The sequence below is a fragment of the Balaenoptera physalus genome (genome assembly GCF_965194825.1).
Source record: "Balaenoptera physalus genome assembly, chromosome: 1".
NCBI lineage: Eukaryota > Metazoa > Chordata > Mammalia > Artiodactyla > Balaenopteridae > Balaenoptera > Balaenoptera physalus.
The window spans coordinates 157,176,157-157,189,724 of record NC_138882.1 but is presented as its reverse complement, the minus strand read 5'-3'; the positions used below and the strand labels follow the sequence as shown (position 1 = coordinate 157,189,724).

General features: G+C 57.7%; 1 protein-coding gene across 1 annotated transcript; it reads left to right on the top strand.

Moving 5' to 3' along the window:
• The first annotated feature begins 5,563 nt into the window (after positions 1–5,563).
• Positions 5,564–12,007, top strand: FOXD2 (forkhead box D2). Its single transcript, XM_082433416.1, has one exon. It carries the CDS (start codon positions 9,477–9,479, stop codon positions 10,932–10,934), a length of 1,458 nt encoding a protein of 485 aa, XP_082289542.1. The 5' UTR covers positions 5,564–9,476; the 3' UTR covers positions 10,935–12,007.
• Positions 12,008–13,568: the final 1,561 nt, after the last annotated feature.

Sequence of the window (13,568 nt, the reverse complement as noted above, 5' to 3'; positions counted from 1 at the left end):
CTGCCAATGCAGGGGACACGGGTTCGAGCCCTGGCCTGTGAAGATCCCACATGCCGCGGAGCAACTAAGCCCATGTGCCACAACTACTGAGCCTGCCCTCTAGAGCTCGTGTGCCACAACTACTGAGCCCGTGTGCCACAACTACTGAAGCCCGCGTGCCTAGAGCCCGTGCTCCGCAATAAGAGAAGCCACCGCAATGAGAAGCCCGTGCACCGCAACGAAGAGTAGCCCCCGCTTGCCGCAACCAGAGAAAGCCCGCACACAGCAATGAAGGCCCAATGCAGTCAAAAAAAAAAAAAAAAAAGAGCCCTGATTCTGGATCCAGACTGTCCAGAACAGAAGATGCACTTCTCACATGTCAGATGAGGATATTGAGGACCTGGGAGGGACAGAGGTTACACAGGAAGAAAGGGGCAGGACTGGGAGATCCCAGGCCTCGGGACTCAGGTGCAACTGCTCTTCTCCAGTCTCATGGACAAACCAGGGGGAGGTGCATTCTCTTGGCAGGTTGGAGCAGGCATGCTCAGAAATGTCAAGGTTGAAGAGAGCGAGGAACCTCGCAAAGGCCTCCTGACTCATAGTTTGCTCCAACTAGAGTACTAGGTCTCAGGAATCCCTGTGAGGTAGCACTAGGAAATTTCCTTGGTCTCTGTCTCCAACCCAGCTATCTGGATACTTTACAAATGAGAAAACTGAGGCTGAGAGATTATTTGTCTGAGACTAATAAGTGGTGAGAGCTCAATTAAAACCCAGCTCTAAGACCTGTACTCCTTCTGCTACAGCTGGATGCCTCTAAGATTCCTACCCAGTGATTATCCAGCCCCTACTCATGCATTTCCAGTGATGCGGAGCTCACTACCGTCAAAGTAGCAGATTGAATCTCTGAGGGACAGCCCTATTGGAATTTTTTCCTTCCATGGAGTCACAGAAATTGAGTCTCTTTACAACCTTCAGGCTCCCTTTTGCCTTGGCCTTTGTGTTCCAGGTCAACCCTGCAGAGGTTTGGAGATGGCAGCTGTGTCAGCCCCGAGCCCTTTATTCTCCAGGCTAACACCCCAGACCAGGCCTTTATGTCTATGGGACACTCCCCCACCCCTCCCTGTATTAATTAGGGTTAAGTTCAGCTGTGAGTAACAGACACGCCTCCCCCCGAACCTCACCTACCAAAGAAAATTCCACAACAGTGGCTTAACCAAGATTGAAGTTTGTTTCCTTTTCACATAAAAGTCTGTGCAGGCAGTTCAGGATGGTATGGCACCTCAATGGTCTCAGGAACCCAGGATCCTTCTTTCCTGTGGCTCCGCTGTTGTGAAGTTAAACTCAAACAAGCAGAAACTTGATTCAACCTACCTTAAGCAAAAAAGGAGAATATCTTTAGAATATCTGGGAAGTCTAAGCGTTCTAGTTTCAGGCAGAGCCAGAGGACTCAACATTGTTACTAAACTGTGTCCCTTTAGGGTGTTTTCTTCTGTGGGTGGGCTGTCAAACAGCACTCTCCAGAGGACAAGAAGGATGGTTGCTGGCAGCTAGGCCTACGTGCTAATCTTCTGATCCAAAAGGAGAAGTGCCCCTCCCAGAGCCCCAGAGTCCTTATATCCTGGCGTCTCAGAGTCTATATATCGAATTTTGTAGAAGGAGTGACTGGCTCAGCTTAGGTCACTTACTCCTACCTAGACCTATCACCGGGCCTTGGACGGGCAATGCTATGTTTGATCCAGCCAGGTTGCCTGTCTGCTCCTGGAGGTAAGTGTGAGGGGTACAGACATTGGACAGTCCCATCAGGACCACATGGAATACAGGAGGGGAGGTGTTACCCAACAGAGAGGTGGGACATCTCAAAACTGAACATGTTCGGCTCACCATGCTAAGGAGATTGAGTTTTGTCTCATAAGCAATGGAGAGCCCCTGGGAGATTTTGGCAGGGTTTGGCTGGTTTGATTGGTCAGAACCATTTTAAAAGAAGGAAACTGAGGTAGAGAGCATGAGAGAGAAATCCAGTGACTGCTGGGGTCAGGGACCAGGGAACAACTCTCTCTGATGGGGGCACACATTCTCCTCCCTTCAGGGATGGGGACTGATGGGGGAGAAACAATGTCTGTCCTTAGAGAACACGTATCTCTGTTGATGACATAAGCTAGATACAACCTTATCTAGAGTCACAGACAGTGAGAAGTATGTTGTATGACGCACTCATTCATTCATTCACGTTTCCACATAGTTAACATTAATTGAGTACCTATTATGTGTTGGATTTTGTGCCTGGCAGAAGGTAGAGTATTTAATGATGATGAAGATAATGATAAGAAACATTTATTGAGCTTCTTTCAAAGTTTCAGGCACTGGGCTAAGTGCCTTCTATGCATTATCTCATTTAATCTTCACAACAACAAATGAGGTAGGTACATTATTGTCCCCATTTTGTAGAGAAGGAAAGATGAGGATGAAGACAATATAATGCCTGTCCTCAAGGAGCTCACAGTCTACAGAGGGTGATGGACTAGAAAACAAACCATGACAAGAGAGGGAATTAGCATTTTGTGAGCACAGAGGCAGGAGCCCCTCACAGCCTGGCCAGTGTGGGGTGTTATCAGGGGAAGCAGCTTATAAAACTTGACATTTGAAATGGACAGAGGATTAGGAGGAATGAGCCAGGGAGGAATGAGCTGCATGCAAAGCTGAAGAGGTGAGAAAAAGCAAATCAGAGGTAGTGTAGTGCAGGTAGTGTTGGCGATGAGGCTGGACAAGCAGGCAGGGGCCAGGCTGCCTGGTAGCCTGTGCAGAGAAGCACATGATACCCAGAAGGAAAGCATCTCTGAGGAGACCTCAGGCTGCCAGGCAGGTATCATTGGAGCCTTATACAAATTACATGCAAATCCCCCCCCCCCCCCCACAGCTTCTCCTTTAACTTTCTAACTGCAAGCTCCAGAAGGCCTCCTCCTGCTGATCTGGGATCTCAGAAGCACCCTCTGGGTATTTATTAATGCCCCCTCTCTCCCTTTCCCTGGCAGAAAGGAGGGTGGTATTTGCCTGAATTGAAGCTGTTTGCAGCCTCCAGCAGACGTGCCTGCTGATGTAAGACACTCAGCCAACCCCTGAAATATGCAGCTCTTCACAGTGGTTTGGGAGTTGGGGGAAGGAAGAGTCTGACCTTCCAGGGCAACTTTGCCCTCCCTTCCTTCCTTACTGCCCGGTCCTGGAACAGGAACCCGCCCCCCCCCCCCACCGCCACACACACACAAGTTCCTTCTCGCATTTCCCCTCCCCATTCCGGTGAAATGGAGAGGGCTCTGGGCTGAGTAATGGGAGACTAGGGATCTGGTTCCACCTCTGCAATCAATTTGCTGTGTGACCTTGGGCAAGTAAGCCGCTCTCTGGGTCTCAATTTCCCCATCTGGGAAAGGAACTTTGAAAATCTACAGTCCAATTTTGGGATAAATGACTTCATTCTTTATTTACTGGTGGGGTGGGGTGGGGAAGAAAAACAGCACATCCAGTGAGGAATGCAAAGGGTGGGTGGAGTGGATGGACTAATGGTTTCTTTGGTGAAGGGGAGGCAGGAAGCAGGTGGGTCGTGTAGTGCAGTGTACTGCTGGAGTAAAGGCTTCAGTCTTTAGGTTCTGAGGAGCTCAGAGCAGGAAGAGGGGAAGATGAGTTGGGCTCTCAAAAAGGCTTCTTTCTGGAGAAGGCGGGATTTGAGCCAGGATTTGAAGCCTGGGTACAGGCTGGGAAAGGAAGCAAGCATGCGCAAAGAGGAGTCTGGAGGTTATGAGTCTCTGGGTGACTTTGCCAAAGGAGTGGGGTGGGGAAGGGGCGCTTTGGTCCCAGACACGGTCGTTCAGTTCTTGCCTCTCTGCGTGGATGCGCGGTTCCTCCAGAGGTCGCTGTTTCCCAGGAATCCGTCACCAGCGTCCGCGCCGCAGGGCCATAACTCCCGCTGGTCCCCTCGCTCGGCTTCTGCGGGGCTTATGTGACTCCGCAGCAGCTTCGGAAGGCTCAGGCCCGGCAATGTTTCCCCGCCCGCGCGGGGGCTTACGGCCTCACCAGTTACCCTGCCGGGGGCTCCGAAAGGCTAAACATGACTGCGTGTGTTTGCGTTCGTGTGTACAGGGTAGGGGACCGAATTCGGACGGCTCTGCACACCCCCCCTCCCTCGCCGCCCCAATTCCGGTCTGCGAAAGGCCGTCCGGTTCCCGAGGCACTGCTGCCCTCGCAGGCGGCGAGGAATGGGTAGGAAGGAGGCGGCCGCTGCAGTTTTCCTGGCTCTCCGCACGAAGCCCCTGTACCCTCTCCTCCCTCTCCTCGCCACTGTCCCAGCCCCCTGCCCAGGCTCGCATTCTCACATCCTCCTTCCCTGCCGGGGTCACCCTGTGGCCCGAAGTGGGTCTGCAGCCCCCGACCAGGTCGCACCCCTTCAGGCCCCGAGGTGGAGCTGTGGGCCTGGCTGGCGAGCCTTCCAGGGCTGTCCCCGTCACAGATGTGCGGTCGTGAAGGGAGAACTCGGCACCGGCGCCAGTCGCTCAGGGACGTACTTGGGCACACAAAGCCACCGTCGCCCGGAGGGGCAGTCACACGCGCGCGGACCCGGCAACCCAGGACGCACGTAGACAGCAGGGCACTTTGACCTGAGGCCCACGCTCTGACACACCTGGAAGCGTCCCCTACTCCCCTGGCCCGGCGGCACATCTCCCACGCGTGTGGGGCCTGCCCTGACCCGGTCGCTGCGAAGCCGGCGCCCCAAGTCGGGCGGTTTGGGAGCCGCGCTGTTTTCACCCTCTCCTAAGCCCGCAGCCCTCTTCCCGCGAACGAACGAGAGTGCACAGGCTCCGAGGCGCCCTGGTCCAGCAGCGACCGCGCAGTGCTGCGGCCGGAGGGTACTCGCGGGGGTCCCGACCACGTAGCCCGGGGGCGGTGGCCGTGCACACTGGAAGAAGAAAAAGACGCTTCCTCCAGGAGGTGGAGGGTATCCGAGCTGTGCGGGGCCGCAGAGGCGCCGACCCCTGAGCCCGCGCCTGGGGGTGAAAGAGCACACGCGGAGGCCCTGCCGTCTCTGTGCTCGCAGAGGGGCCGGCCTCTCCCTGAACTCCTGTGTGTGGGGAGCCCCGCCGCCTGCAGTTCGCCCCTGCAGGTCACACAATCTGGAGTCTCCCGCCTCCCACTCAGGGCCAAGAGAGCCGATCGCCTTTGAGCAGGCGAAAATCTGGAGGAGAAAGGGGTCGGGAGATGAACCCGCTGCGGCCAAACAACCGTCTTGCTCCAGAACTGCGGCCACAGGGAGGGACGGGAAGAGGGGGTGGCTGCGCGGGTCTCGTCGCTTTGCCTGAGCCTGGCCACGTTTGTGAATAAAATTAGAGAAGTGTGCAGGCGTGGGGTCCCCTGCCCGGCTCAGGCGGCGCTTTGCAGCCCGGCTGCACCGAGGGCAGACCTCCGCGCTCGCTGCACTTGAGCCCTCGAACCCTGGGAAGGCAGAGGGAAGTCTCCGCGCCGCGCCCCCGCCTCCAGCCAGCTCAGCGCTGCTCTCGGCCGGTTTCGCGATTGACTTAATTACATTCTCATAACCATCCGAGAGTTCTCATTTCCCGCGAGGCGAGGAGAACAGCATGTCTACAGGGAGCAAAAGAAGGGAAGGGAGGAGCCTAAGGGGAGGGACGCCATTGACAGCAACACATCGCAATAAACACGCAACAACCTCTCCCCGGTGCTCCGAACACTTTGGAGTGGAAAACCCCTGAACAGGCGCCCCCCAAACGCATCCTCCCAATCGTTTCTGAGCTGCTCAGGGTAGATGGCTAATAGTGAGATAGAGGAAGGAGGGGGACTGGGAACTACCAGTGACATTGTAACCAAGACCTGCTAAATCTGTCCCCTCTTGCTTCTTGGAGGCTGCAGGCATGGGTGCTGGTGCCCGGGCTTCTGGGAGAGCACCCAGTTTTTCGCGGAGCGGAGTGACAGACTCACCCGGGGACGCACACACGACCCGAAGACGTCAGAGAGGCTGAGCCTGCAGACGGGAAAGCCTGGAGCCACGGGAGACGGGCAGGAAACTAAACGAACCCCGAATACCGGGTCGCCCTTCTCCCAGCCCCAGTGCATGTACTCCTGGCATTGTTCAAAACAGATTTGCCCAGAGCCTTGGGAAGAATGAGAGGGTCCCAGAAACACCCTTCTCCAGGCAAGAGTCGAGCTCGTCCAGGGGTTAAGCAGAGTTATTTGGATAAATAGAGGAGCTCTAGACTGGGAGCCTGGACATCTGGGCCCAACTCAACTCGGGGCCCTTCAAAAGCCTTGCAAGTCACTGGATCTCCTGGCCCTCAGTTTCCACTCCTATAAAACTGTGGGTGTTTTTAAGCATCTGGAGGATTTCTTAAGAATCACCTTGCAGAATGGGTTGGGGGGCCATGTCCCCTTTCCTTAACCTGGGTCTCAGCAGCATGGAGTGTGCAGCAGGGCCAGGCAGAGGTAGGGGCTGGTGGCTGCAGCCGCTCTTCAGAGAAGCAGAGTCCTGACTGGAGCAAGAACCAGGATATTTGGGCAACAAATGCCTCAGCTAGTCTTACCCTTAACTTGGGCAGGGTGCTGGAGCATGGGGAACCAGGAGAGAGTGCTGGCAGAGAAAGAAGCTACTGGTTCACATTTGCCGTTTTAGAAATGAAGACATTTAGAAAGTGAGATGGAGAAGCATGATGTCAATGCTGACTTCCCTCCATTTACTTAGACATTAGCAGAGCTGAGCTGGGTTGGAGCTGGTGTGTATGTGGTGGATGGTGAGTGTCAGAGAGAGCTCCATGTAGTGATGAGCAAGCTTGGGGTGTGTGTAAGTTTGCCAGATAAAATAAATCTGCTAAATCTAGCACCCTTGGGTATGTGAGTTTATCTGGACTCATGCAAAATATTAATACTTCTCTCCAAGGCCTTTTTTTTTTTCCCCCTGGAGGGACCTATCACCTAGGAAATTCTGATTCCAGGGCCGCTAGTCCCTGTCCAATTTCCTGACAATGGTTTGAGGACTGGACCTCTTCTTTTCCCCAAGGACAGTCTTTTTATGCAGACCCAGCATACTGGGTGGATCCCCTTGGTATGAGGTCCCAGAAGGGGGTGCCCAGTGGACTTGCTCTCACGGGATATGAGCAGCCAGACCTGCCTTCCACTCTCTTCTGCTCCTAGCCGGATGGCTGGAGAGGATGGAGAACTCTATCATGAGGATTCCACGACAAGGGTGCACCTGGCCATGCTCTATCATGTTGTAGGAGACTGAGTCCTCACCCGCCCACCCCCCCACCGCGGGCTTCTGTTGCTCCACCTGTGGAATACACTAGATTGGAGACTACTGTTGGGTGAAAGGGAGATTTCATCCACCCTCACATGACTCTGCTGAGATACAGCCTGCAGAGGTTGCAAATCCCCTCCCACCCTACTCCCAGCACTTATCTACAGAGGACCTAATTCAGCACTGGAGAGGATTAGATAGCAGCACTAACCCAGTCCAGGGCTAGACCATGGTTTGAGATCCAGGTGGGAGACTATAGCACCCCTAACCCCTTTCTCTCTCTCCAAGAGTCTGCAAAGTGCCTTCAATACCCTCCTTTGTAAGCAGCCTAGAGTGATATGGCTACTTTTACACATTTGTCAGGGGGTGGCTGTTTTTAACCTCATTTTTACAGAGGAAGAAACAAAGACACAAAGAATTATAGCAACATATTACAGAACAGGTAAGTAGTGAAACCAGGACTGGGATCCCAGCAGCCTGGCGCCAGGGGCTCTTAACTTCTACTCAGAGCAGGAAACTGAGGCTGGGAGGGGGAAGTAAGTTGCTGACTGTCCTACAGCCTGTGACAGCTGAGCGCAGCCGGGTCTCGCGCCTCGCATGCCCGAGCTTTGACCACGGCGGGGCGCTGTCGGGGCAGCAGCCCGTCCATCGGCTCAGTACTTGACCACGTCCAGTGCCCATCTCCCCTGTCACCCCCAGAGGTTGAGATGGGCCCAGTCTGCGCTGGAGCTACTGGTTGCTGGGTTCATGGAGGAAGGCCAGGGGAGCAGGAGGACTATGGGCAGGACCCCAGCTGGCGAGAAAAAGGGCACAGGACCAACACCGTGTGCACAGGATCCTGAGAGATGAAGGCAACACTGGCTTGCCGTTGAGATCAGGGTTCATTGACGGACGTCTCGGTGGGGGTCCTGCTGCCTGTCTGTAGGGCCTGCAAGACCGGCCAGAAAAGGGGGGAGTGGGGAGGAGGGCTAGTGGCCCTGCAGTGCGACTGGGGGTGGGAGAAACGACGAAATCGAGCGAGGGATTCTCGAACCCACGAACAGACATCCAGATAAATGCAGGATTTCCACAGGAAACAGAGGCAGAGAGATTCACCGAGGGCGGAACACAGAGTTACAGGGCTTGAGTGAGACAAACGGATACCAAGACAGAAAAAGGTCGGATACAGGCAAACTCGGCGATGGACCGGTCCGCGCTCCCGAAATACAACCGAAGCGCCCCGGAAAAGTTCTAGGAAGCGGGCGACGGGCAGGCGGAGCGCTCCCCGGGTCTCCCCGCACACACTGCCGCGTCTGGAGCCACGCGGCGCGGCGACGGGATGGGTGGCGGGGTCCCGGCCTTGGAGGGGAGGAGAGGGGCGCAGCCGGAATCTCTCACCTCTCCGAGGCCCGAGGCTGAGAATGCCAAGTGTGCTCCTCGCGATCACTCAAGTGCGACTGCCCTTGGGCCGGAAGCCGCTCGGGCTCCTTCGGGCCCCCCTCCGGCGGCGTTGGTCCGGGCGTCTCAGGCTCCGCTGGCGCGCCAACTGCGCTTCGGCCTTGGTGGCCCGGGCGCTGCCTTGGGGAGATGATGGGTGGGGACTGTCGCTACTACTCCCAGCTCCGGCTGGAGCCCGCGTGAACCTTAACATCCAGGGCTAAGCGCACTGAAGGCAGCGGCCCCAGAGAGCGGAGAGTTTGCGGGATCTGCGGGGAAAGGAGGACCCGCCTCGAGCCACCCGAGCCGCACTCCCGCCGCGGCGGCTGTTTGTTCCCGCCGGGCCCCTCCGCGGAGGCACTCCGCCCGCCCCCGCCCCACCCCGCTCAGGGAGCTCCGCCCCGGGCTCGCGCTCTTCCGCCTTAGGCTGCTGCCAGGCGGGAGGAACTAATTTACCGACCTCCCCTCCCGGGGTAGGGGGGCGGTTGGGGGCCGAGACCGGCTGTGTAAGGGAAGGCCTCAACTCCTTCCGCCCGCGCCCGGGGCGCAGGCCCCCGCTCGGTTTCCCAGGGCAGCGGAGAGAGCCGCCCCCAGTCGGGTGCTCATCGAGAGGTGAGAGCGGCCGAGTGGGCCACGAGGGGGCGCTGCGGAGCTGGGGGACACCCCTCCCTGCCAGCCTCAGTCCCCCGCCCCCTCCCCGCCCGCGCGCAAAACACACTCGCCCCAGAGGCAGCGCGGCGGAGCCCGAGCCGCGGCCGGAGCGGAGCCGGAGAGCGGCGGTGGCGGCGGCGGCACCATGACCCTGGGCAGCTGCTGCTGCGAGATCATGTCCTCCGAGAGCTCCCCGGCCGCGCTGTCCGAGGCCGACGCAGATATAGACGTGGTGGGCGGCGGCGGCGGCAGCGGTGGGGGGGAGCCCCCTGCCCGTTCCGGACCCCGCGCCCCCCGGGACCTACTACCCCACGGCCCCGAGCCTCCCCCAGAGGAAGCCGAGGGGGACGCCGCTGAGGACGAGGAGGAGTCCGGCGGCTGCTCGGACGGCGAGCCCCGCGCTCTAGCGCCCCGAGGGGCGGCGGCCGCAGCGGGAAGCCCAGGGCCAGGCACGGCGGCGGCCCGGGGCGCGGCGGGGCCCGGGCCCGGACCGCCGTCGGGGGGCGCGGCGACTCGGAGCCCGCTGGTGAAGCCGCCCTACTCGTACATCGCGCTCATCACCATGGCCATCCTGCAGAGCCCCAAGAAGCGCCTGACGCTGAGCGAGATCTGCGAGTTCATCAGCGGCCGTTTCCCCTACTACCGGGAGAAATTCCCCGCCTGGCAGAACAGCATCCGCCACAACCTATCGCTCAACGACTGCTTCGTCAAGATTCCCCGCGAGCCGGGCAACCCGGGCAAGGGCAACTACTGGACGCTCGACCCAGAGTCGGCCGACATGTTCGACAACGGCAGCTTCCTGCGGCGCCGCAAGCGCTTTAAGCGGCAGCCGCTACCGCCGCCGCATCCACACACGCATCCTCACCCTGAGCTGCTGTTGCGCGGCGGGGCTGCGGCGGCGGGGGACGCCGGCGCCTTCCTGCCGGGCTTCGCGGCTTACGGCGCCTACGGCTACGGCTACGGGCTAGCGCTCCCGGCCTACGGCGCACCCCCGCCGGGCCCGGCTCCGCACCCGCATCCACACCCGCACGCCTTCGCTTTCGCCGCCGCCGCTGCACCTTGCCAGCTGTCGGTACCCCCAGGCCGTGCCGCGGCGCCTCCACCCGGACCTCCGACGGCTTCGGTGTTCGCGGGCGCAGCCTCGGCTCCGGCCCCTGCGCCTGCGCCGGGCACAGGATCGGGCCCGGGCCCCTCAGGCCTGCCAGCCTTCCTAGGCGCGGAGCTTGGCTGCGCCAAAGCCTTCTACCCCGCGTCCCTGAGCCCTCCCGCAGCAGGCACCGCGCTCCTGCGCCAGGGCCTCAAGACGGACGCGGGCGGCGGGGGCGCCGGGGCCGGGCAGAGGCCTTCCTTCTCTATAGACCACATCATGGGCCACGGTGGCGGCGGGGCAGTACCCCCGGGCGGGGGCGAGGGCTCCCCGGGATCGCCGTTCTCGGCGACGGCGGGTCCTGGGGGTCAGGCCCAGGTCTTGGCCATGCTGACTACCCCGGCTCTAGCTCCAGTGGCCGGCCACATCCGCCTCTCGCACCACGGGGACGCGCTCCTGTCCTCAGGGCCCCCGTTTGCCGGCAAAGTAGCAGGCCTCAGTGGCTGCCACTTCTGACCGTGTCGGGATCTGGGCCACTTAAGCCCGCACTCCTCAGTCTCTCCCGGGAGCTCCTGCGGTCGCAGCGGAACTCAGGGAGTCTATTTATGAAGAGTCTCCAGACCTTGGGCCGGCGCTCGTGACTTAGCACTTCAGGCTCCACGCACAGAATCTCTCCGATAGTTGGGACGAAGCGGGCTCCGTCGCTCAGGGAGAGGCCCGGGTCTCTGCGACGAGGTCGCTAGCCATGATCCCATTCCAGTTTGAGCAGTAAAAGGGGGAGGGGGAAGTCTTCGCTTTTCCCCAGTCTCTGCGCCTCTCGGCAGCCCCGGAAGAATGCTTTCCCGGAGAGGTGCCCGCCCAGGCCCGGCAGATCCCGCCAGAAACACCAACTTCGCAGAGAGGTCTCCCTTTCTGCTTCTCCCTCACTCCTTCCCCAACTTTGAGGCCCTGATTGTCCAATATTATAATTTAGAGACACCTATTATCTGCTTTGTGCTTAAAAGAAAAATTCAACTTTTTTTTTTCCTTGCTGTTCTCCAAGGAACTTCGTTCTCTTGGAAGCCTACAGCAATGTCTACACAGGCGAAGGTGAACGGACAGGTGAAGCGAGGGATCTCCACAATCCCTGCGCAATCCCGGAATCCCTCTCCATTGAGGAAAATCCTCCCTCTTTTGTGTTGGGGCGCTTTTGAAGGAACTCTACCCCTTTCCCGTGGCCGGCTGGGTCCAGCCATCCAGGGTCAGCAGCCCTCTCAGCGGTCTGCTACGTCCCAGGCCCTGGGATATTTATTGTAGCTAAAGGCAATGAGGTTGGGGTGGGAGAGGAGGGTCTGGGTCAGGGACTGGAGAGGCGGGGGGCGGCCAGGGCACATCCTGTGGCAGGGGTCCTGTAATTATGTGTAAATATCTGTACAGCGGGCTGCTATCTGCATTCTCTGTCCACTGGGTGTGCATTGATTTAGACTTCTCCACTTGGGGAGACTCTGTGAAACTGTCTGATGGTCTGTGTGGAAGAAAAGAAAAACCTGTCTCCCCCCCACCCCCCGACTCCCCATTGGTGTCAATTGAATAAATGTACGTGAACTCCAGCAGTCACCAGCTCTGTCTGCTTGCCTGCACTCCCCTTTCCCAGTCCGGGGTCTCCCGGACTCTTAGGCAGAGTGGAGTGAGGAAGGGCCCTGAGCAGCCCAGGCAGGCAGAGGAGGGCTTGGGCTTATCAGATACAGGGGACAATGTGGCCTTGGCCTTTGGCTGTTAATGGGGCCAGGATTCTGGGAAGGCTGTGACCCCTCCAGCGCTTTCATTTTCGCTCTGGTCACAGGAAGGTTTCTGCCTGGGGTTCCGCAGAGAGGCTTTGTTTCAAATGCACCTGGGGATTCTCATCTTCCAGTTTAGACTTTAGCGTGGCCTGGGCTGATCTGGGTGCCTCGTGCTCATGGACACTATCTATACCCATTAAGTACAATTTGAGTGAAAGTGTTTACTGATGCATATTCTGTAAGTCTTTCTGTGCTTCTATACTTGGGGGCTTTTATGGAGCTTCTGTTTGTGTTTGTCTGGGTTGTCATGTAGCCTTGCTTTTTGTCCTTTTTTTGCAGGGGCGTTGGTTGTATTTCAGGATATCTGTGTGTTTATTTCTATGTGTGTCTATGAACGTGTCTCTGTGTTTTCTGTTCTCTGTCACCATCTCTTTCTGTGTCCCTAAGAGGAGAGAGGTCTCTCTCTGGCCATTGTAGGGCCTTCTTTGCATTCCCCCCTGCCACCCCCTCCCACTCCTGGCACATGGAACAGTTAGAGTGAAAGGCCTGAATTGGAGACTGTGAAACCCCTCTCTCCTCTAGCCCGAGAAGCTTAGAGGGGCACTATGAACTAAGGGAGAGAGTCCGTGAGGTCCTGCTCTGTTAAGGTAAACCTCCCCAACCCTTGAGCCATGCTCAGAACTGGAACCTGTTGCCTGAGTTGAGTGCAAAGCCATTGGGCTGGCTGGAGTCTTCCATAAGCCCTGTGCCTGGAACTCCCAGTGGCCAGACTTGCAAGTGTGTTGGGTGAGAGGTGAGGCTTGGGGTGAAACAAAGAGGATTACTTAGCTCTTTTCTCTGAACATTCAACTGCGGTCATAGGAGAAAAAGGAATATGGAGGTGCAGTGAGAGGCAGTTCAGCCTTCACAGAAAATAGACACATGCTGGGGGCGAGTGTTGGGAAACAAGTGATAGAGAGACAGAGAAGGAAGAAGAAAGGGTCAGAGAACCAGATGTAGAGAACTTGAGAGGGGCAGACAGGGAGAAGCCATACAGGCTGCTTTAACTAGATTCTCAGGCATTAGGAGCAGTAGGAAAGAAGGAAGAGGTAGAGGACAGAGTACCCTGTACGAAGAGGGTCAGAATCAGGATCAGGGTGAGAAGAACACGCCAGGGCTGAGGAAGAGGGGTTGGGACTCCTAAGTCTCTTAACCCCTTCCCCAACTGAGACAAGGTTCGAGGCACGTATGTTAAATGCAGCCCCTCTGCCAGAGGTGAGGTGCCTTCTCCTCCATCTTGATGAGAGACTGCAGGAGTGGAGGGAGATTGAATGCAGGGAGCCACCTTCCCATGATTTTATTGAATAGTCCAGGAGAAGTAAGGTTAGATTCAACGGTAAAAAGGGAAATG

Coding starts and splice junctions, on each gene's coding strand:
- FOXD2 (XM_082433416.1), top strand. CDS start 9,477: ATGACCCTGGGCAGCTGCTGCTGCGAGATCATGTCCTCCGAGAGCTCC.